The 25,150-nt window shown below is 38.0% G+C and overlaps 1 protein-coding gene across 5 annotated transcripts in view; it reads left to right on the top strand.

Moving 5' to 3' along the window:
- The window catches only part of IGF2BP3 (insulin like growth factor 2 mRNA binding protein 3), a 130,409-nt gene that overhangs the window by 80,290 nt on the left and 24,969 nt on the right, over positions 1 to 25,150 (top strand). For 4 of the 5 annotated variants that reach the window (XM_064290074.1, XM_064290073.1, XM_064290072.1 and 1 more), the window contains exons 4-6: positions 9,996 to 10,047; positions 10,150 to 10,213; positions 20,592 to 20,873. In XM_064290074.1, coding sequence (XP_064146144.1) covers positions 9,996 to 10,047; positions 10,150 to 10,213; positions 20,592 to 20,873 — 398 coding nt within the window. The remainder of the gene's footprint in view (positions 1 to 9,995; positions 10,048 to 10,149; positions 10,214 to 20,591; positions 20,874 to 25,150) is intronic. The other variant, XM_023544351.2, reaches the window with a different exon arrangement.

Below are 25,150 nucleotides of genomic sequence, written 5' to 3'. Positions count from 1 at the left end.
CCTCTGAGCACTGATCAGCAGAGCTAAAAGAGCTTTGTAACACTTGCCTGAGCGGGCAGAGGCCAAGGGCCTGGAGAGAGGCGTGCCTGCGTCACGGCTGGGAAGAGTCTGTTCTGATAGAAGAACTATCCTGAACCTTCCCTAACCTGAACTGTAACCTGTTACTTCCCTAATAAACCCCATAATTGTGAGTATTGTCTGTGAGGTCTGTGTGGCCAGCAGAGAAGTAGAGTCCTGGGGGGGGAGGGATGGTTGGTGTCAGAGTTGGTAAAGATGGTGGAGAGAGGAGGCATGCCTGACCTCTGCCTCGTAGGAACCAGCGTTGGGCTGTTGATCTTGATTCTCCTTCCCTCTTGTGAATAGAGAGGTCAGACACAACCCCCCCACCCCCCATGCCATTTGACCAGTCTGTATCTTTATATTTTATTTATTTTAAATTGCATGGGGAATGAGGCAACTCCTGTTGAAATGAGGAACAGTTAAAATGACTTCGTTCTGGTAACTCCTCCCAAAGTCTGAGATTAGTTTTTTGTATTTGGAAGATTATAGGTGTGTGTGCATGTGTTTTGGCAAGGTATTTGTTGGGGAAAGATGGTGTTAAATGTCCTTTGAATTTTACTTTAATTTCACTGTGACTTTGTAATGCTTGTGACTTTTCCACTTTGAGTCTTTTTATATAAATTCTTCATAAATACCTGTTTTCTCATATTACTATAGACTTTTAAAGGAACCTGGAATTAGCCTCCTTTGCCCATAGGACAGAAACTGTTTTGTGACTTCTTTTAACCCCTTGCCTTGTTCCAGTATAACTAAGATCTAGTTCCTGCCTTCAGGAGTTGGCAATCTAGTAGGGCTGTTTGGAGGAGCTGCTCTGAAGTGGTGACCCAGCTCCAGGGGGACTCTCAGACAATAGATTGGCACACAGACTGTAAAGCCCAACAATATTCCGTTGTTTCCAAAACACATAAAGGCAGGTATGTAATACGTAAGGCAAATAAGGATGACTTGGAATCTACCATGATAGTGTATGTATTATTAATTATCTGCCAGCTTCAGCATTGAAGGTAATGTAACTGTTAGGAACAGATTACTTGTAACACACCTGACGAGTAATTGTTTCACTGTGGATAGTAATCACTAGTCTAGTGGGAGGATAAAGATAGTGAAGTGATTATACAATGACATAGCCTTAAATTCCAGGATTAGGAGGGAGGGAAAAGCTCTTACCCAGACCCGGGGGTGAAAGGGAAGCTTAGTTCCATGTGGCTGGAGCACAAGTGTAAGGCAAGTATATTGAAGATGATGGAAAAGGTAGGCAGGTACTAGATCATTAACAACTTCATACGCTGTGTTGAAGTTTGGATAATTTCTATAGACAATTTGAAGCAACTGAAGGCTAGTCATATTTTTTAAAGAATACTTTCAAATAACTAATTTTAAAAAATAATTTATTTCAGTGAAGGTTTACACAGCAGCAGTTTAGGTTCCCATTCAACAATTTCTACACAGATTGTTCAATGGCATTGGTTACATTCTTCTCAATGCAGGAACATTCTCATTATTTCCATACTGGTTGTTCTGTGTTCCGTTTCCATTAATCTAGTTCCTCTGGTCCCTTACATTCTCATCTTTGTTTAAAAGTAATTGTTGACCCATTTGGCTTAATATCGGTGCTTTTTTTTTTTTTTTAAAGGAGCATAATACTTACAGGTGATATTCATTATTCTGCGAGCTGATCTGTTATTTAGCTACAGGGCAACCTCAGGGATTAGTTTTGGTTCATGGTTTGAAGAGTATCTCAGGGCAATAGTTTCCAGTCTCAACCAATCCAGTAAGACAATTTTTTTTGTTTGTTTCTGGTTTTTGTTTTAAGGAATTTGAGGTTCTGTTCCACATTTTTCTCCTGTTATATCAGGGTCCATCTTTTGTGACCCTGATCAGAACAGTTGGTAGTGGTAGCCGGGCACCATCTAGTGCTTCTGGTCTCAGGATAGATGAAGCCATGGTTCGTGTAGACTGTCCTGTAGACGAGTTTCTTCTTTGAGTTTTTGGTTTCCTTCTTTCTCTTTTGCTCTGGACGAGTAGAGACCAATAGTTGTATCTTAGATGGCTGCTCACAAGCTTTTAAGACACCAGACACTGTTCTGAAGGATAGTCACTTTTGACAGGAGGATAATCATGGGATGTTGGTCTGGAGGCAGGGATGCCAGTTATTCTTTGTTCAGATAATTCAGAGGAGATGGGACCTGAGCAGTGAATATAAAGAATAAGTAATCAGCAGAAAGTTTATCTGCAGAGTATGCGTTACTTCACGCCCATAGTAGTATCTATCAGCTAAAATCTATCTAGTTGTGTAGGGTGCTGGTGGGGGTGGGTAGGGATTGCATCAGGTGTTGTGGAGGAAACCTGATCACATGTGAGATACAGAGATAGCTTTTGAACTGTCTTTATTTCTGTCTTTATGTAAGAACAGATTAGGCCATTAAGTTGTGAAGGGGCAAAAGGAAACTTTTGGGGATGTGGAAAATGTTTATTATCTTGATCATGATAATGGTTTCATGAGTATATATATAATATCAGAACTCACCAAGTTTGTGTCGTTTATTATACTTAAATTATATTTTAAATTAAAAAAAAATAAGTAGGCAAATTACCTAGTAATGTTGATCTTACCCTATGGTTCATGAAAGTGATAATCTTTGCATTTATCATATGTGATACGTTGTACAAAAAGATGTACATTAGTCTGTATTCACCTGGAGCAACAGAGGATAATGGAGAGTCAGAAATAGGAGGACATGGAATGTGTGACTAATTGCCTCCATAAAAATGCCTCTTTTGCCATGATACTAGAACTGGCTGGTGCCCAAATACCATTACTGAACATTTTGATCAAAGATTCCATAGAAGAATCCTGATCAAAATGGGGGAAATGCAGAACAGAATTCTTATGGACTCTAGACTTCCTGGAGCCATGGAGGATGGATGAGCCCCTGAAACTATTGCCCTGAAACAGTCTTTAAACTTTAAACCCCCTAAAGTCATCGTAAAACCAAACAATAGTTTAGCTTAACTAGTAAAAAAAAAAGGTCTGCATTGGGCATTATGCTGTCTTAAGAACTGACTATATGGGATCAAGTTTGACAAGAGCAACTTGAAAGATTAGATAGGAACTTTAGGGGGGCAGTGAGTTTATGTTAATGAGGGAGGGACAACTCAGAAAAGGAGGGTAAAAATGGTTGTAGAACTTGAAGAATGTAATCAATGTCGCTAAATTGTAAAGTAGAAACTGTTGAATTGGTTTATGTTTTGCTGTGTATATCCTCAACAAAGTAAAAAAAATTCAGGGGAAAAAATAAGATGTACAAAAATAAATTTGTAAGGAAAATCTGGATAAAAAAAAAAAGATGAACCCTTGAGGATATAAATTTCTAAATATATAAAAGGGGAGAATTCCACCAAGATATTTCTCTGAAGCTTTAAATGGCTTTTAATACCCCTTTCCCATCCAGTTGGGATTTTTTGGTTGTTGTTGTTTGTTTATTTTTAACAACTTTACTGAAATAGAATTCATCAATTTAAATTGTACAGTTCAGTGGTTTTTAGTATTCAGAGTTGTGCAACCATCACCAGAGTCAATTTTAGAATGTTATTACCTCAAAAGAAACCCAAACGTATTATCTGTTACCTGCCTATCTTCTTGCCATAACCCCCCATTCCTAAAACCAAAAAACCAAGCCTATTGCTGTCGAGTCGATTCTGACTCATAGTGACCCTGTAGGACAGAGTAGAGCTGTCCCATAGGGTTTCCAAGGAGCACCTGGTGGATTCGAACTGCCAACCTTTTGGTTAGCAACCATAGCTCTTAACCACTACGCTACTAGGGTTTCCAATCCCTAAGCAACCGTTAATCTACTACTTTCTGAGTCTTTAGATTTGCCTATTCTGATCTTGTCATATAGGTGGAATCACACATGTGGTCTTTTGTGTCTGGCTTCTTTCACTTAGCGTAGTGTTTCCAAGCTTTATCTATATTGTAGCATGCCATCTTTATACCTTTTTATGGCAGAATAATCCTATTGTATGGCGCCAGTTCCGTAAGCATAGAAAATGTTTTCATAAAATAAATTCATTTATGTGTGATGATTTTGGTTTGTTAGAGATTTGTGGAAGTGTTGGAAATGTGCAGTGCAAGGTCTTTTTTTGTTTGTTTTACTTTTATAAAAGTCTATTTATTTCTAAACAATGACACATTTATTTTTTATGAAAAATACATATTTTAAATAATTTTTATTGTGCTTTAAGTGAAAGTTTACAAATCAAGTCAGTCTCTCACACAAAAATTTATATACACCTTGCTACATATTCCCAATTTCTCTCCCCCTAATGAGACAGCTTCTAACACCCTCTACCCTCTCATCTCCCCTCCGGGGAGGAGATGTCAACATAGTCTCAAGTGTCCACCTGATCCAAGAAGCTCACTCCTTACCAGCATCCCTGTCCAACCCATTGTCCAGTCCACTCTCTGTCTGAAGAGTTGGCTTTGGGAATGGTTTCTGTCCTGGGCCAAGAGAAGGTCTGGGGGCCATGACCACCAGGGTCCTTCTAGTCTTAGTCAGACCACTGCTCTCCTGCTCCCTCAGGGATTCTCTGTTGTGTTCCCTGTCTGGTCAGTCATCGGTTGTAGCTGGGCACCATCTAGCTCTTCTGGTCTCAGACTGATGTAGTCTCTAGTTTATGTGGCCCTTTCTGTCTCTTGGGCTCATAATTACCTTGTGTCCTTGGTGTTCTTCATTCTCCTTTCATCCAGGTGGCTTCAGACCAATAAAAAAGCCTATTTAAAAGAAACATTTGTGGGAGAGGTAGAAAATATAGATGTTCTGGGAACTGAAAGAAGACAAGAACCTAGGGGGGGCTGGGTGGTTTATGTGAGAGATAACAGGAATGTTTGTTTTATTTTCCTACCTAATGGAAGATGAGGCAAAACATCAAAGGAAGAAGTTGTGTTTACTCTTTGAGGGCTCAGTGGGCTTGAGTAGTGTGGTAGCCCTCCTTGGCATGAAATAGCGTATCCCTGCAAACTCTTACCTAACAGATCAGAGGAAAGCTGGTCACTATAGCAGTGCTGTGTTTGGGATTGGAAACCCTTTTGGGAATCTTATTGAACCCCTCCCCAAATTATCTCAGTAGCGATTAGCCTTAAAACCTGTCCATAAAACTTTCAGTGAGCCATCAAGGACACACTAAAATCCATCTTTGGTGCCTAGATAAACCTCCTTCATGTGTGTTCCTAATTTGTTCTCAAGCAGGAACCAAGACTGAGGTTGGTGCTATATTGTTCTTAAGGATTATAGTTTTGTTTCTTTCTTTAGAGTCAGATTTATTGCAGCATAATTTACATACAATAATATTTACCCCATTTAGTGTAAATGATTATAGTTTTTAATTACCTTTCTAGAGATTTTACCCAGGGAACAGTTGGCAGCCAGTAGCATTTATTATATTTTAGGAATAGAATGTTTTAATTATGTAAGTAATTTTGTTTTGTATGTGTTAAACCTTATTTTCATGAAAATTTTGATGTTCATTTCCTCGATATTTTTTGTTGTTGTTGTTGTTGTTGAGAACATGCACAGCAAAACATACACCAATTCAACAGTTTCTACATGTACAGTTTAGTGATGTTGATTACATTCTTTGAGTTCTACAACCATTTTCATCCTCCTTTTCTGAGTTGTTCCTCCCTCATTAACATAAATTCACTGCCCCCTAAGGTTCCTATCTAATCTTTCGAGTTGTTCTTGTCAAATTTGATCCCATATAGTTAGTTCCTAAAACAGCGTAATGCTCAATGCAGACCTGTTTTACTAGTTAAGCTATACTATTGTTTGGTTTTAAGATGACTTCAGGGGATATTTTTGGTTTAAGGTTTAAAGATTATCCTAGGGCAGTAGTTTCAGGGGCTCATCCATTCTCCATGGCTCCAGAAAGTCTATGGATAGAGTTCATAAGAATTTGGAATTCTGTTCTGCATTTCTCCCATTTTGATCAGGATTCTTCTATGAAATCTTTGATCATAATGTTCAGTAGCGGTAGCCAGGCACCGTCCAGTTCTGGTCTCAGAGCAAAGGAGGCAGTTGCTCATGGAGGCAATTAGCCACGCGTTCCACGTCCTCCTCCTGTTTCCGACTCTCCTTTTTCTTTTGTTCCTCCAAGTGAATAGAGACCAATTGATGTGCCTCAAATGGCCACTAACAAGCTTTTAAGACCCTATGCAATGAACTGGGAGGTAGAACAGAAGCACTAAACACATTATTAGGCCAGTTAACTGGTAAGTCCCATGAAGCCATGGCCCTAAACCTCCAAACCAAGGAACCAAATCCCATAAGGTGTGGTTGTACATAAGCAGCCTTAGCAGCTACTCTCTCTTTTTTTTTTTCTTCCTTGATGTTGTAAATATATCTATCAGACAACTTTTGCCAGTTCAGCTTTTTATAGGTGTACAACTTATTGACAGCAATTACAAAATCAACTATACAACCCTACCCTCAGTCAGTGCTGTTTCTCCATCACTGTTAACCTTCACTTTCCTCCTCCCTTCCATTGCTGGTAACCACTAATTAAACTTTGGTCTCTATACATTTTCCTTTTTATATAAGTGAGGTCATATAGTATTTGTCCTTTTGTGATTGCCTTATTTAGCTCAGCATAATGTCTTCAGGTTCTATCCATACATGTATCAAGAGTTCATTTCTCCTACTGGCTGAGTAGTAGTCCATTCTGTATATGTACCACCTTTTGTTTTTCCCTTCATCTGTTGATGGGTTAAAAAAAAAATTTTTTTTTTCTTTTTGCTGGGTCATGTGGTAGTTAACATTTTTAGTTTTTTGAGGAACTGTCATACTGTTTTCTGCAACGGCTGTACCATTTTGCATTCACACTAGCAGTGGATAAGGATTCCAGTTTCCCCACATCCTCGCCAACATTTGTTATTTTCTGTTTGCTTGTTTGTTTTATCTTAGCCACCCTAGTGGGAGTGAAACGGTATATCATTGTGGTTATGAGTTGCATCTGTCTAACGGCCAGTGCTAACCAAAAGGTCAGTGGTTCAAAACCATCAGCAGCTCCGCATGTCAGAAAGAAAAGGCAGTCTGCTTTCGTGGAGATTTACAGCCTTGGAAACCCTATGGGGTCACTGTGAGCTGGAATCAACTTGACAGCAGTGGGTGGGAATGGCTAATGATGCTGGGTATCCTTTTATGTGTTTGGTGGCCATTCGAATGTCCTTTTGGTAAAATGTCTATTCAAGTCCTTTGCACATTTTTGATTTGGTTGTCTTTTTGTTGTTAAGTTGTTGGAAGTTATATATATATATATATATTTTGGTTATCAGATTATTGTTGGACATACGGTTTTTGAAGATATTCTCCCAGTTGGTAGCTTGTCTTTTTACTTTTTTGGTAGTCTTTTGATGAAGAAAAGTTTTAAAATTTTTATAAGGTTTCATAACTTATTTTGTGTCTTGCTGTTTTTACTTTTGTTATTATATTACATAATCCACTGTTGAAAGCTAGGTCTGACAGCATACCCCCTGCTTGTTCTTGAGAATTTTGTGGTTTTAGTTTGCACATTTTGGTTCTTAGTCCATTTTGAATTTGTTTTTGTGTATGTGGTGAGCCATGGATCCTGTTTCATTTTTCTGCATATAGAAATCCAGTTTTTCCAGCACTGCTTATTGAAGAGACCCTTCTTTCCCCCATTAAATGGACTTAAGCACCCTTGTCAAAAACCAGTTGACCATAGATGTATGGGTTTATTTCTGGACTTTGAATTCTATTTCATTGGTCTATGTGTCAGTTACACCAGTACCAGGCTGTTTTGATCACTGTGGCTGTATACCAAAAACCAAGCCAAACCCATTGCCATCGAGTGAATTCCAACTCATAGCGATCCTATAGGACAGAGCAGAACTGCTCTGCAGGGTTTCCAAGGAGAGGATGGTGAATTTGAACTGCTGACCTTTTGATTAGCAGCTGAACCCTTAACCACCTCGCCACCATGGTGGCTGTATAGTATGTTTTAAAATCAAGAAATGTGAGTCCTCCTACCTTGTTCTTCTTTCAACGTTATAGCTTTTGGGGCCTCTTACCACTCCATATAAAGTGGAGGGTTGGTTTTTCTATTTCTGTCCTTGATATTTTTAATGTTAAAACATTTCATCACATGTATGATAACAACGGTTAAGTGCTTGGCTACTCAAATGAAATTGGCAGTTCAAAACTACGAGCAGCTCTGAGGGAGAAACACATGGCAGTCTGCTTCCATAAAGATTAAAGCCTTGGAAACCCAGTGGGGCAGTTCTGTAGGCTTGCTATGAGTCAGAATCAACTCAACGGCAATTGGTTTGGTTTTCTTTGGTTTTTGGTTTTTATGTATGATACATAAAATTGAGACATAAAAATTTTCATGTGTACACACATACACTATCTTTTCAACAGTGGGCTTTTATGGAACATTAGTTTCTGTTAACATTATTATTGCAGGTTTAGTCAACATTGCATATAGATCACAAGTATTTAATTTGTGCGTTATCCCAAGAATAATACAAATTAAGGTGGTATAAGCTAAACTGTGTGGAGATAATGTATCTAATTACTGAACAAATTGCTTTTAGAAAGAATTAAGAATGATGTTTTCAGAATTAAGAAAGAATACTGAATGTAGTATCAGTTAAGTGTTATGAAGAAAAATTAAATATTAAGTGTAATGATTTAACAGTTGTAATAAAAACAAAGATTAGTGGGCTACTACCAGTATGTCCTACTCAAAGGAAATTTACCATGCCAAAAATTAACTATGATAGGGCAATTCCATTCACCAAATATGTGGTAATCCTGTTTAAAAAAAGTAAAAAGTTCATCCAAAAACAAACTTTATTAAAGATTTCAACTGGAACCGGTAGACAAAATAAAAGCCTAAGCCGTTAGAAAATACCACATAAGATAGAGGCGAAATTTCTTAGTTCAGTCAAAAATTATTGTAAAAATTTATTTAGTGTGTTGTTAATGTTTTACTATGTTCAGGGGGCCAGAAAACATTTTCAAGGGACTATCCTTCAAATTTTGTTATTAAGTTGGTGAGTATGTGGTTTGCTGTAAATTTATAGAAACCTGTTTTATTTTTCAAGAAAAATTTGTTAATTTCTCAGAAGTTAGGGTCAGTTGGGTTTGGTTTATACAGAGATGGAGAGGTACATTTGTAGTTTATACTATGAAAATAATAGTTACTGTTTTAATAACCTCTGAGTTAGAATAACATATATAGTATAGTAATACAACTGCAGGAAAGATGCTAAGAACATAGTTTCAAATTGTATATTTTCCAATGTAATGTAGATTTGGAAATGTTTACTTTTTACACTTAAATCATCTATTTATTTATATGATACTACATTATTTTTTAATTCACGACTCCAGGTAGTATGTCATCTATGCTCTTTTTTCATTTGGTAGCCTGCCTTGAGCAATCTGTTTGTTATACCCGTTTATAGCTCTAAAAGGAAGTTATTTGAAAAGGAATGTCTTTACAGATAAAACTTTAGTTTCTTAATTGGGGCCGTTGTCTCATGTGACTTTGTATATACAAGGAGGAAGTATGGTAAGTGTTCGTGTATGTATGAAAAACATATGCTCCATGCTCCTTCGACCTCAGAAACTCAGGCAGCTGAGGCTTTGGACACTTTCCTGAGCCGTTCTGACTTCTTGGTTTAGCCATAGGAAGTGGATTCAAAGTCAGGGATCTGGGGTGGGCGGGAGAGAGAAGCCACCAAATGTCCTGTCTGTGGCGGCCTTTCCTAAGTTCTGTACACTAAAGCTCCAGTTAATCTTTTGGCTCTTTTTCATCACAATCACTTTGTGATTTTAAAACATACTCCTGCCCTTGCTAATAACTTGGGAAATGCAAAATTTATCATTTTTTTCTCCCCCTCCTGATAGGTGCTGGATAGTTTACTAGTCCAGTATGGAGTGGTGGAGAGCTGTGAGCAAGGTACATGTCTTCTAAATTGCTTTCAAATTTGTAAAAGGAAGGAAGTAGAAAGAAAACTAACTTTTTTTTTTTTCCCTTTTCGTTTTTCTTCTCTTCCTGTAGTGAACACTGACTCGGAGACTGCAGTTGTAAATGTAACCTATTCCAGTAAGGACCAAGCTAGACAGTAAGCAGTTCAAAACTTTTTGTCTATATGTAACAACTAGGTTAAAAATAATAACTTTGTGGATTTTGTAATTTAGGGGAAGGTCTGGTGGGTAGCAGAAAGAAACTTCTGTAGACCCCAAATCATGTCTTTTTAAAGTTTGAATGCCTAGTGAGAATCTGCATTCCTTAAAGTTTTGCTGCATTTTCAGTATATTCTTAATGCCAATAATGTAGTGATAAGAGTATGAAGTTGAATTACATACTATTTGCAGAAAACACTGAGACTGGATAATGTTGCCAAATTACATAAAGATTTTTTTCTTATTGGTATGACACATACATTATTGCTGTTTTCTTCCAAAGCCGGTAAGTTGATCAGTTGTTAACAGTAACGTTAAATGTTAAGTCATCTTGCTTTCTAATTTTTCTAATGATTACTGTTGTCGTGTAGGTGTGTGCAGATATTGGGCTAAAGTGATTTGCTTCTAGATTTATGGAAAAAGTATATTCCAGTGCTATTGACAGGCAAAACTTCACAGATCAAACTATCTCCCATTAAAAAAAAAAAATCTCCCATAGGAAGAACTAATTCTGTAGCCTTGGAAGTGGTCTGATGAACTGACTGAACAGCACTAGAGAGACAAAATGGGTCCCATGTACATTGCTTCTCAGAACAGGATCATGGAGGGATGGCACACAAGATTTCCAACAGCACAGCCTTGAGTATCAACGGACCAAGAAGCCTTAATGACCTTTGCATCACAGTATAGGCAGAAACAGACTCTTTACCATCTGTGTGGGAAAGAGAGAGAGAAAAGACCCTGCTGGCTGAGCTTGAGTCCTACAGGGAAAGGGTGAAACGAACTCTTGGAGTAAGAATCGAGTTAAGTCGACAAAGGCAGTGCCCAGTCATGGAGGGGCTAGGAAAACAAAGATTGGGCTAGGGAGGAGATGAAAACTTTGCATAACACAGATGGAGCTTTATTTTTTAAATTGGTTTATTCGTTGTTCAAAATTTAAAAGATCCAAAGATGTACACAATGCAAATTTTCCCTCCAGGTTTTATTCCGCAACTACTCTGTCCTCTTCCTCAGAGATAACCACATGGAAGACAAATACATGTGTGTATTTTGCCTCCTTTTTACATAAATAATACCATAACATTGGAGTATTTTGCACATATAGTTGCACAGAATTTGATTATATAGATATCCCAAATTGGATATTAAGTTGTTTCCAGACTCTTACAGTTATAAACAATGGTGCAGTGAATCCTCTTTTACGTCATTTGCACTTGTCTGAGTATATCTATAGGATAAATTCCCAGAAATTGAATACAGAGTTGAGATACATGTTCATTTTAAACTTTGTTAGATACTGGCAAGTCGTCATTCATAGAGCTCGAACTAGTTTAATTTCCCAACAGTTCTTGTGAGTCTGTTTCTCCATGCTCTCTTCAACACATTGCTTTAGCAAACTTTTCCAATCTGGTAGGTGAAGAGTGGTATCTCACCCTGTTAATCTTGTTGCTCTCGTAAGTGAGACTGAACATCTTTTAATATGTATAAAAGCATTCTGTTTTTCTTTCTGTTTGAGCCTTTGTCCATTAAAAAAATTTAACAGGTTATAGGATGCCTTTTGGGCATTTTAGAAATTAGCCATTTGTACTTTGAGCTGTAAAACAAATGGGTTTTTTATAACAGACATTGCTTTTCAACCATATCAAGTAAGAGGAAGAACAGGAAAATTTCACATTTTATATCCCCAGTAGTTTGGGTGGTAAAAGTGAGGATAGTGAGAAAGCCGGGGCTCCCTTTGTCTTACATGTTTCCGTCTTTACAAAAATCTATAGTGAATATTTGGTAGAGCCCAGTCCAGGTTGGATGGACCATATGATAAACTCAAGGATACTATAGATTGTCAGAGGATACTTTAATTCCCGTTTGAAAACTTACTGAATCTGGTTTTATAAAGGGGAAAAAAAAATCTTACTTTAACAGTTATATAGTTGGGTGAGAGAACATGTGTTGGAGAAGCAACCTATTTAGCTACGAAGAGGCAGAAAGTAAAATTTAGTAGGGATAAGTTAACTCACATTTAACTTTTATTTATTTATTATCTGTCTGCCTAAAACATTGAGTATAAGTACACAGGGATGGATTAGCCAATGAGCAAGGAGCGCACAGGCTTACTTGTGCTTACCTACTAACCTGCAGTGCACAGTTTCACCTGAGGTTTACTACATCTTTCTGTGTACCTTGCTTATTGTAAGCCAGTGCACACTATGCTTACTGGTTAATCTGCCCCTGCTTGAAGCACAGGTAGAGTAAGACTGGCTAGTCAAGACAGAATTACTACTGAAAATAGTCGTAACATGATGGCAAGCTGAATGTGGATACCCTTCTAAAAATACTTTGCGGTGGTTGTTAGAGGTTGACAAGGCACTGTTGATCCCAAGGAGGGGGAAAAGGCTGTTAGGAATTGTGCAATTTAGATAATCAGGTAATCTAAACAAATAAATTGGGTATTTCAATTAGGGAAATAGTCATTATAGCCTTTATTCTAGTATTCAGTCAGTTAATATTTTTTGAGTACTCTTGACTGAAAGTTGATAGTGAATGAAGGCAAAGTCCCTGTCCTCCAGGACGTGCCTGCCAGTGGTGAGAGAGAGTAGTAGGAGAGCGACCACTGAATTTTAGTTCCTGCCCAAGTTGTTATTTTATAAGAATTAAGAATTCTTAATTAATTTTTAATTAATTAAAAGTTTCAAGGAGAATTAGATTGGATATTCAGCAAAAGTTAATAAATGAAAAGAATGGAAGAATCAGTTTTGTGATACAGTGTTGTGAAAATTGGTATCTACTGACAAAGTTTTCTAGTAAGAAAAGTACAGTGCATTTTTATCCATGAGGAAGATTAATTTTAAATTGGAAGCATTGGATGTAGTGGAGAAAACATGGACTTCAGAATCAGGCAGCCCTGACTGTAGCCATGACCTCTCTGAGCTTGAGTTTTCTCAGCTACAGAATGAAGACTGAGAAGAAACTGATATATTCATGCATATATTCGTAGAAAATAGTCTTATCAAAAAGTAGTAACTCTTGTTTGACCTACTGGTTCTGGGCTCTTCTGGAGCAGCTTGGAGAGGCTTGAGTTGGGGAAGGCTGGACCCTCCAGGACATGCTCCACAGACCTGTGCTCTGACATGATCACCTGCTGCCTAAACCATCCTGTTGCGATTTCTCCACTCCGTTTTCATTGCTTTAGCGGGCTGGGCAGGGCACATCTTCAGGCAATGGGGGCTTAATTGACATTTTCAGTTGACCTCTTTACTCTTCTTAGCATCCGTTGTTGGAATCTATGTAACTAAGTGTGCTTGTGAAGGTGAGAGTAGAGAAAAAAGGTTAAGAGGATTTGTTCCATAGTCCAGGTCCTTGGAATGGACTTTGTTGCCGTTTTTCTAGCTGTGATTTTGGTCAAGTCAATCATTTGGCCTTGGTTCACTACCATACGTAATATGGGAATATTTATGGCCCTTAGTTCATGGGGCTGTTGAGAAGAAATAAAATAATGCCCCCCAAATACTCATCATAATACCTTGAAGGTAGTGAGAACTCAGGTGTTAATGCTATTATAATTTTTTAAAAAATCAGTGTCCTCATTTCCCACCATAAAAGTTGGCTAGTTTTGGAAGTTCAGGGCCACCTCCAACCTCCCTGACTGTACGCAGAGCATAACGAAAGTGTTTTTCATTACCGTTGATGATACTCTGTTCTTGTTGGATAGGTACTGTCCATTTCAGATGATGAACAAGCATTGATACTGAGGAGTTAGAGAACCTAGTTTAAAAAGTGTTTCAGTTGCTTTTTTATTAGAGTTCTGTGAATGCCACTTCAGGAAGTTTCCTCAATGTGGCTATGCCGCTAAGACAAAATTTAACTTGGAAGTTCCTGCCACCTTGTGGCTAAGAAAAATCAGTGATTAATAGCACATATAAGGAAAATATCATACATCTGTTTTAACTTTAAGCCTTGAATTTATACCCTGAAGTATGTATTTAGTGGATGCATCTTTTCTTTTTACTCTGGGCAAGAGTGGCTGAGGTCTCTGGAGTGTCTCTTTTCCTGCCCTGTTCCAGCGATGCTCAGATGCATAGTCAAGGAGAGACATTAGTCCTTGGAAGACTCCTTTGTGTGACTGAGAAATAACCCCTTAAAAGTTGTAGAGGTTTAGTTTAAGTGCTTCTGATGTTTATTTTTGTGAGAGAGCAGGAATATTTATTCATTATTTTGAAACTATTTTACTGGTATCGTTGTAGATCCTTTCTCTGTCAGTTTGAAGATCTCTGTATCAGGTGTATGTAGTTATGGTTAGAAGCGTTGGATGAAGCACCTTGGTAATAGCAAGAGGAGGGAATTCAAACTGAAGCTTTAAAAACTTGTGTTAATAGAAGATTTATTATAGAAAAAGAAATAACATATAGAGCAGCAAGACAACGGAATCTCTTGCCATTTTGCTCTTCAGATATAACCACTGTAAAGTTTGCTGTAGAGCTTTGTAGACCTTGTCCCATGCATCAGAAGTTTAAAATGACAAAGATCATTCTACATAAATAGTTTTGTGCATAGTTTTTTCATTAAATACAGGTAGTTCCTGACTTAAAACTTACTGAAGTTCCAATGAACCTCACTTAGGACCATCAGTGGTTTTTTTTCCTTTGTTTTTGTACATCTTATCTTTAGTAATATGTACTATATACAATGTTGCAGTTATTCTCAGATGTTTACTCACAGATGTTCAAAGATCGGATTTATGAAGATACTGATAATAAAAGACAATAATAATAAAAAAAAGTATTCAAGTTAAGTCAGAACTGACTGACATTGGAGTCGTTAGAACGGAGCCCCGTTGTGAGTCCGGGACTATCTGTATGTTTATACAATTTGTGATCTCCACACAGTAGTTCGTCTTTGCAGTTTCTGTATCCACTTTTCTGTGGTTCATCCAGGTTGTTGGAGTTGTTTTAGCTTTTAGAACCAATTTAGTAATGAAGCTCTTTATAGGTAAATATTTGACCTTTATGTTTGATTATTCCCTTAAGAAAAACCCTTGCAGTGGTATTACCAGGCTTTTGATAAGTATTGCTGAATTGTATGCACCAACCTCTTGTTGGTACAAAGGGAAAATTGAGTTGTATGACTTTTCAGTAATGGCTAAACCTCATTTTCTAAGGGCCCGTATGATACAGCAGTGACACCTGGGAATAAGGAAAAGGAGATTTTAGGCGTGGGATTTTAGCATTGAAAGGGACCATAAATCTGATCTTTTAGCTTTATGGGTGAAGAAGCTAACGCCAACAGGAAAATGATCTTTTCAAGGTCACGCAACTACTTATTGTTTAAGCCAGGCTAGAATTCTGATCCCTAGTCCATGCTTTTTTTCACTACTCCAATCTGCATCTGTGTACCCTTGGATAAGTTTAAATTCTCCTGGTGTCATTTCTCCCTCCTCTTCCTCCTCCCTCTTTTCCTCTCCCTTCTTTCTTCTTCCCTTCATCCCCCTCCCCTTCCTCTTCAAAATGAGAGAATTGAACTACTTATCTCTCAGGTCCCTTTCAACTTTAAAATGTGATCCACCCCAATGAAGTTCTTATCAATAAAATTAAGTGGTACTAGCTAGCAAAACTGCTCACCTTATTAGAATGACCCTTTAAAGCATCAAAGCAGAGTCAAGTAATGGAAATACACCCTTAATACACATGGTGAATAAGCATCCTTGAGTTCTGTTGGAACTGATTGTGTAGGTTTTGAATGGTTATGTTGAACAATGAAGAGTTTTTTATATAAATATAAGTACAGTAGATTTGCTGAAAATATTATAATTATTCTCCCATGAACTCCACAGACCACCAAATGACATAGGTGAATATCAAACTTTATACATGGGAAGGTTTTCAGCAATTGTTTTAAAATTCAGAAACTTTGGTTCTTCTGTCATGAGCAGGCCATTGCTTAATAGTTTGGTTACGCTTGCATCTTTTCAGCTGTGTCCAAGTTTGGAGTACTGTGGTCTGGGGAGTCAGGTCCTAGGCTTAGTTGGCAGTTGTACCGTCTAATACACACACTACGGGCGGTCTCCTCTCTGAGAGGAGCAGCTTGAGTTTGGAGCCTTTGGGGACGAAACAGTGCACTTTGTGACAGCATCGTGTCATCTGAGTGGCCGAATCTCATTTTTTTCCCCTCAAAGGAAAACGTCTTTAAAGCAGCAAAATGAAGTTTGGCAGTTATAGTTTATGTCAAGTTGTGACAGTTGTTTCTTGGGACATGAGTGACTTTATTTAGATAGTCCCAGAATACATAGAAGCATCTGGTGACATAACATGTTTACTCCTGTTTATCCCCATGGAGAAGGATGTGGTCTGTGTCTGTCTCTCAAGCAAGAAGGTATTTATCGTGACATTCCTGTTGTAATTCCAAGTCAAATTTTACTTACTCTCTTCTTAAGCTAGCAACACTCAGTTTTATGGTGGAAAATGATATAAGGGTGAACTTTACCGTTTTTTTTATGCCCATAGATAGAGTTGAATTTTTCATTGGGTTCAGCTTTATTCTTTTTTTCTTAAAGAACCTTCAATAGTGTTTTCTCCTGCCTTTGAAAAGTTTTTAAGTTGCTTTTAAAAATTTCTTTTTATAGCACAGATTAGTTTTTCATTCAAAAATTTTATATGTAAATTGTTTTGTGACATTGGTTGCAATCACTGCAATGTGTCAGCACTCTCCCCTTTTCCCTTTCCACCCATGTCCTTTCATCTAGTTCTCCTGTCGCTTCCTGCCTCTTGTCTTTGCTTTTGGGCAGGTGTTGCTATTTGGTCTTGTATACTCAATTGAACTAAGAAGCACGTTCCTCACGTGTGCTGTTTGTTTTATAGGCCTGTTTAATCTTTGTCTGAAAGGTGGACTTTGGGAGTGACTTCAATTCTGAGTTAGCAGGGTATCCAGGAGCCATAGTCTCGGGGTTTCCTCCAGGCTCTTGTCAGACCAGTAAGTCTGGTCTTTTTTTTTTTTTTTTGTGACTTTGAATTTTGTTCTACATTTTTCTCCAGCTCTGTCTGGGGCCCTCTGTTGTGATCCCTGTCAGAGCAGTCAGTGGTGGTACTAGTTCTTCTGGGCCCAGGTTGGTGAAGGCTGTGGTTTATGTGGTCCATTAGTCCTCTGGACAAATATTTTCTTTGTGTCTTTGCTTTTCTTCATTCTCCTTTGCTCCAAACGTGATGGGACCAGTAGATACCTTAGATGGCCACTCTCAAGCTTTTAAGATCCCGGACTCTGGTAGGGATCACCAGAGTAGGATGTAGAACATTTTCTTGATGAACTATATTATGCCAGTTGACCTAGGTGTCCCCAGAGACCATGGTCCCCAGCCCTCAGCCCCAGTAACTCAGTCACTCTAGGTATTTGAATGTGTCTAGGAAACTTCTATTACTTGCCTTGGTTAAGTTTGCTGACTTCCCCTATATTGTGTGCTGCCTTTTCCTGTCACCGAAGTTAACGCTTGTCTACTATTTACTGACTCCTCTTCTCACCCCTTCTCTCGTAACCATCAAAGATTGTTTTTTTCTGTGTGTAAACCTTTTCTTGAGTTTTTATAATAGTGGTCTCGTACAATATTTGTTCTTTTGTGATTGACTTATTTCACTCAGCAAAGTGCCCTCCAGATTCATCCATGTTGTGAGGTGTTTCGCAGATTCGTCATTGTTCTTTATCTTTGTGTAGTATTCCTTGTGTGTATGTACTGTAATTTGTTTACCCATTCACCTGTTGATGGGCACTAGGTTGTTTCCGTCTTTTTCCTATTGTGAATAGTGCTGCAGTGAACATGGATGTGCATATGTCTATTCATGTGATGGCTCTTATTTCTCTAGGATATATTCCTAGGGATTATGATTGCTGGATCATATGGTATTTCTATTTCTAGCTTTTTAAGGAGACGCCATATCATTTTCTATAGTGGTTGTACTGTTTTACATTCTTACCGCAGTATATAAGAGTTTCAGTCTCCCCGCAACCTCTCCAACATCTGTGTTTTGTTTTGTTTTGTTTTGTTTTTGACTAGTGCCAGTAATGTCAGGGTGAGATGGTATTTCATTACAGTTTTGATTTTCATTTCTCTAATGGCTAGTGATTGTGAAGATTTCCCCACATGTCTGCTAGCCACCTGAATTCCTTCTTTGGTCAAGTGTCTGTTCATATCTTTTGCCCATTTTTTAATTGGGTTATTTGTCTTTGTTGTTGAGGTGTAAAGTTGCTTTGAGTGAACAGCTAATCAGTTGAAATTTTTACAGCTTCGACTTTCTATAATAAATAAACCGATTCCCATTGCCGTTGAGTCCATTCTAACCCATAGCGACCCTATAGGACAGAGTAGAACTCCCCATAGGGTTTCCAACGCTGTGAATCCTTACAGAAGCAGACTTGCCACATCTTTCTCCTGCTGAGCAGCTGGTGGGTTCAAACCACCCACCTTTCAGTTAGCAGCTGAGTGCTTAACCACTGTGCCACCAAGACTCCTTTTCTATAATAAACATACACCATAGATATATTATAAGTTTTCAGTTATGTTCTTTCAGAAATAACCAAAATATCTTAGAGTCCTTGATCCACATTCCCATAGGAAAAAAAAGGTGGGAAGAAAGCAGGGAACAATATGTTAAGGTTCTGTCACCAAGGGATTTTGTAAAATAAGTTGCAGTATATATGCCTACTGTCGCCCAATGACAATTCGAGAAAGAGTGCCCTCTGACATAGAAATTACTTGGCAGTATCTCCAAGTTGTATTTGAGGAAAAGAAGCCATAAAATAATGTACATCAGCATCTTAATCATGCTTTTAAGGAAGGTACTGCACATGTGTAACATACGGAAAGGACCAGTCTGGTTGTGAATTCATCATGGTTAACAATGGTTCTGGGGAGGGTTGGTGATGGTGAAAGCTATTTCATGTTACTTTTGTATTTTGATTGGAGTCTTTTCAATAAGAATTTTTTTCTTTCTTTTTCCTTTTTTCCATCTAAAGCAAGAATGGAAAGTAGATCTCCAAATAAGGAAAGCTGTGTGTGAGCCAGAAATGACCACACTGAGCAACTAGTGAGAGGCCATTTTCATACCTGTTTTTCTTTCTCTGCCTGGCTGACCTCAGGGCCCACCGGAATAGAATCTCCGTAACCCTAGGGGGGAGTGTAGGATCTTTTTTTCTTTTGTTTTTCGTTTTGTTGTGTATGGGGGAGTTAGAAAGGTATGTATTATTAAGAGAGTGTTTATGTGTGCTTTTGAAATCTCTGCCAACTTTTTACTGTTGTGTTCTTTTAAAATACGTAGGTAAGATAGAACACAACAACTTGGATGAATCTTACATAATAAAAGGTGCCAGACCTAAAAAAGTACATAGTACGTGTACTCATACATACTTTTTTATATAAAATTCAAAAACAGGCAGATTAATCTGTGGTGGTGGAAGTCTAGAGGAGGGGTGGTTACTGCTGTGTTTCTGGATCTGGTGTTTACATGGGTGTTTACCGTGTGAAAATTCATTGAGCTGTGTGCTTATGAATTGAATATTTTTCCATATATATGTTAATAAAGTTCAAAGTGGAAGGCAAAAAATGAAATCTTCTCCCCAAAATAAATGGATGAATGGATAGATAGATAAGATGGAAAATAGCTTTACTTTCTTTTTTGATTCACCACCACCTCTACCTCTCTGCCCCAAATCATATCATAAACCTTGCAAAGTCAGGGACCGCCACTGTTTTCTCGGGCCTGGCTCAGTAACAGGTATTGAGAATTTGTGGAATGATTGACCATCCTGAGTATTAAATTCTGTTTATCTCCTAGGAGTGGTTTAGAGATATTTGTTCTCCAATTCTGAAAATGTCTTTAAAATATTTGGGTTTTTTAGAGAGTAAAGTGATGGGCATGTATTTCTAAAGCCTTTTCTAGTAGTAGGATTAGCCAGGACATGGTCTACCCACTCATTTCTCTCTCTTGCTGTCTGGGTATTCCTAGGTTGTTACTAACCTCATAGATAAATGCTTAATCAAGCGTTTGATTTTTTTTTTTTCTTTTTTAATTTTGTTTTTCTTTGCTAGATAACAAACATGTTCCTTTGGAAGCCAGTCTGCCTTTTTTCCCCCTATGTGTACTTAAAAGGAAAAGTGTGTGTTACGTGTGTTTTAAAGCTTCAGAACAAAATCAGGTTCTGGGATGGCCACTTGTTTAGTGGCTTTATTCAGACATTTTAGAGGCAACAGTCCTGAGTGGGTAAGGAGGGTGTTGCTTTGCTAGAAGATTTATTATGTAGCTTGATTTCTCTTTTCATCCTCCTCCCCTTATCAACTTTCAGAGCATTAGACAAATTGAATGGATTCCAGTTAGAGAGCTTCACATTGAAAGTGGCCTACATCCCTGATGAAATGGCTGCCCAGCAGAACGCCTCCCAGCAGCCCCGAGGTCGCCGTGGGTTTGGGCAGAGGGGTTCATCGAGGCAGGGATCCCCAGGATCGGTGTCCAAGCAGAAACCATGTGACTTGCCTCTACGACTGCTGGTTCCCACCCAATTTGTGGGAGCAATTATAGGAAAAGAAGGTGCCACCATTCGGAACATCACCAAACAGACCCAGTCAAAGTGAGTATTCCTGAGTGTGTGATGGGCATTCGTGTTTTCCCCTTTGAATCTTAATAACAGGATATGCTGTTCTGGAACTGGTATCCTTCTGAATGTGGTTATGGTCCTTTCTTGTGTGATATTTGGGAATCAAAAAAAAAAAAAAAACCTGTGATTTGATATCTTAGTGTTCATTTTATATAAATCTGGTGCTAAACCTTAAGCTCAGAGGGAACCTCAAATTTTTACACATGAACGAATAACAAATGCTACTTAATCTGCTTCTGATGGGAGGCCCTGGTGAACCAGAGGGCAGCTTCTAGGTTCTCTCCCCTCTCCGCCTGTCTTAAGTACTTTAGAAGTAATTTTCTAGGACCAGCCCATTTCATTAGTGGCCTCATTACACAGATCATTTTTCAGACTTGCTTTACTTCAGTAAAGAGTTGTTCATCTTATGGTTCAATTTTTTTCTGTGATTAAGCTGTGTGGTTAGAATGACTTTCTTTAGGATGTTGGACTATTTTAATTGGCAGGTTTTAAGGGATTAGAAGATTCTTGGTCAAACATTAGAAATAACTTGGAGTAGAAAGCAGGAATTGTTTTTATTTACTCTAGTAACCTCATTGCTAAGTACATTGCCCAATATGTGTAGAAGGTATTTGTTGAATGAGTGAAATTACCATATGTGAATTATGCTTAATGGCCTTTCAATATATCTATTTACTATTAAATATATTTTTAATTTAGAAACTCCAGTGCATTCTATATTAGTTGTTTTGATTTTATAAACCACCCTGTTGTGCAGTACTTGGATATTTTGACCCAAAGAAACTTGGTGATGAACTCTCTCTCCACTCCTAGTTCTGTAAATTGCTACCAGGCACATCTCTGGGACTGCTGCAGCCATATTTTCTGAAGACCCCATGAGTGTGCTAGGAAGAAGAGGCTGTATACATATAATCAATGTCAGTTGATAATAAAAGAGTTGAGACATGGCCTTGGGCCAGCTACAGAGATGACTGAATTATTTTTCTTTTAAAATTTAGTAAGCTTCATTTTATGTGTAATCTGAGAAATTAAGCATAGTCTTTTTCTGGGAGTGGAGCTACGGTGCTGTGTACACCTTTGCTTATAGATTTGTTCCAACAGATTAAGAGGCTATCCATGCTCATCATAGGAACTATACCTGTGTTGAACTGACTGAGTCATTTCTCATGCAGAACCCAAAAAACTACCTTGTGGCTGCATGCCCACCCCACCTGCAGAACGACTTCCAGTTCTGCCTTCTGTGTTGAAGCAGGAAATGGTTGGTCTGGTTACCTGTGTGCAGAATCCCTGGCCCAGACCTCGTAATGTCGGGCATGGGAAGACGGTTGAGCCATAGCTTAGATCAGCGTGCCTGATTTTAATCTTAAAATTTAAGTGCTTTTTTTTTTTTTTTTTGCTTCCCTTGATCCATCTTTACCTGCAGAAACTTTTTAAATGGTTTTCCTTCCTTCTTGCCTGGCAGATTAGAGCTGTCCTTTTAGCTCTACTCATTTCCTTGTCAGATGAAAGAGCTGCCATGCTTTAAGTTGTACTGTTTGTTTTATTTAAGGCAGGAAGATGGGGGATGGAGAAAGGAAGGGAAGCGATTTTTGTTATATCCGATGATTCATTTGCAGAACTCTGCCAGTGGCTTTAATTAACTCTTGCCATCGAAACTAGTCATTATTCGATCCTCCGTTTCTGGAATGGCCTCAGAGGGCTGCCCTAATCTGCAGAGCAGCATGCTCTTCTCCCAGATGATCCAGAGTTTAGCAGTCCTTACCAGAATGAAAGGGTGAAAATAAACTGGAAGAAGGGAGATTAACATGTTACTAGAAGATAGGCATTACTTTACAGTGATTGGGGGTTGAAACAGTGGCTGGGAAGATGGTGCTTGAGATTTTGGGGACTGTTACATCAGACACTATTTTTTTTTTTATTTCTAAGCTACCTTGTTTGATTTCTACGTTAAATTTTAGTTGTAGATTTTATTTCTGAGGTAAATCTTCAGTATTCAATCAAACATTCAGGAACATGTAATAGAAACCTTGGTTTCATTGGCATGAAGAAGTGGTCTTCTACAAGTTACGTAGCTCTTTACCTTCTAGTGTTTCCATGGCCAGAGAGACTCATAAGTATTCAATTTTTCCTAAAACATAATTTTTTTGGGTAGTTATTTTCTTTTTTGTACTTTCTAAACAACAACAAACTTTTTTCTGGTTTCTTCTTTCTTAATCAACAGTTTTTTTTAAATCAATACATGAATACATTGCAAAAGATTCAGACAGTGCAGAAATAAATGGAGCCCCCTTATGACCCCTCACACTTGTCCACTCCCCTAGTGACTATGATTTTCATGTGTTTGCTGTAGTAAACAGTGCTGCAGTGAACATCTTCATACAAGCCTCGAGCCACACGCTTGTTTTCTCTAAAATGAACACAGAGAAGTGGGATTGCTGGGTCAAAGTACATGCGTAATTTTAATTTTAATAAATATTGCCGAATGGCTGTCAAAGTGGTCATACTGATTTGATCTCCTGAAATTGAAAGAGCCATTTTTCCATACTTGCTAACACTTGAAACCATCAAGCATTTTAATGTTTGCCAACCTGATAGGTGGAAAGTCTTATCTAATGGTTGTTTTGGTTTCCCAAAATATTGGTGATGTTTACATTGGCTGTTGTGTTTTGTCTACTCTGAATAACCTGGTTATACCTTCTGTACTTTGTATTGTTCTCTTAAAGTGATTTTAGAACTCTATGGGGCAGTTCTGCTCTGTCCTGTAGGGTCGCTATGAGTCGGAATCGACTGGACAGCACTGGGTTTTTTGGTTTTCTATATTTTGGTATTAAACCCTTATGTTATATGTATTGCATAACATATATGTTTTTCAAATGTCTTTTAACTTTGCCTATGATGCCTTTTGTCAAAAAAGTTTTTTTTTTTATGTAATCAAAGCTTTCAATCTTTTCCCTAATAACTTTTGTGGGTTTTGTTTTATTTACATTAATGTTAAACGCATACCATAGTTTTGGTGTTTATATTTAATTCTCAATAATAAATTTAAAAAATTATATGAGAGAGGGATCTAATTTTTTCTAAAGGAATATCCAAGTAACACAAAACCCTCTATTGCATATACCAAAATTCCCCACAGATTTAAAAGGCTATTTTTATCAAGTGATAAATTCTTCTACTTACATGGTTAGTTTTGGGACTCTCAGTGGTGTTCCACTGATGTATTTTTTCTGTGCTCATACTAATACCTCACTGTTTTAACCACTATAGCTTTATAGCCTGTTTTGATATCTGGGAGGAAAGTACTTCTTCGTTCTTTTTCAAAATCTCCTTGGCTCTTCTTGGGCATTTTTCTCTTCCACATGGGCGTTAGAATCTCCAGTTGATTCTTTTATGGACGCAGTACTCCCCTGCATCTCTCTTAAGTGTATTGCTTGTGCGTATGCTAAATGTCCTGTTTCTTCCAGTGTCATTTCTATCTGTTGAGTCCAGTACCTGTCTTTCCAGGTATCAGTTTGCTCATCTGTATATTTGAGAATCCTTTTCACCTGCCTGTTTTCTTACCTAGCAACAACAAACTTATTTTGTGTTTAATTCAAAAAGCACAAGTCTACAAAGTTAGAAGGAAAAAAAAAAAAAAGAGCATTACACCTCATTTCACCTCTGAAGTAATCGTTGTTAAGTTTGGGATGTGTCCTTATAGGACTTACTACTTGTGTTTACTACGTGAAACTTAAAAATCATATCATGTTATGTATTGCATTTTTTTCCCACTTAAGATTAAAGATTTCTTTGATGTTGGTGCCTGTAATTTCACCACATTTTTAAGGAGTTGTATTGTATGGCCATGCTATTGTTTACCGATTTCCTACTGATGGTCATTTTAAAGGTAATTCCGATTTTCTTTCTAGCTATTGTAAATAGTGCTGTAGTGAACATTTCTATACTAGTGGTTCTAAAGCAGGGGTGATTTTGCTCCCAGGGAACATTTGCCGATACCTAGAGACGTTTTTCGTTGTCACAACTAAAGGGATGTGCTACTGGCATCTAGTGGGTAGAGAACAAGGATGCTGCAGAAATTCCTACTGTGCTCAAGACAGTCCCCACAACAGAGAATCTGGCCCAAAATGTAATAGTGTTAAGAGTGAGAGACCCTGCTGTACACTAGTTTGGGCCCGTATATAAGGATATATCCGTAGGAGATACTATGAGAAGTAGAATTGTTGGGTCAAAAGATAATAAACATTTCATCT

The sequence above is a fragment of the Loxodonta africana genome, chromosome 8 (assembly GCF_030014295.1).
Source record: "Loxodonta africana isolate mLoxAfr1 chromosome 8, mLoxAfr1.hap2, whole genome shotgun sequence".
Classification (NCBI taxonomy): Eukaryota; Metazoa; Chordata; class Mammalia; order Proboscidea; family Elephantidae; genus Loxodonta; species Loxodonta africana.
Note: the sequence above shows the minus strand (reverse complement) of the source record. Positions and strands in the feature narration are given on the sequence as shown.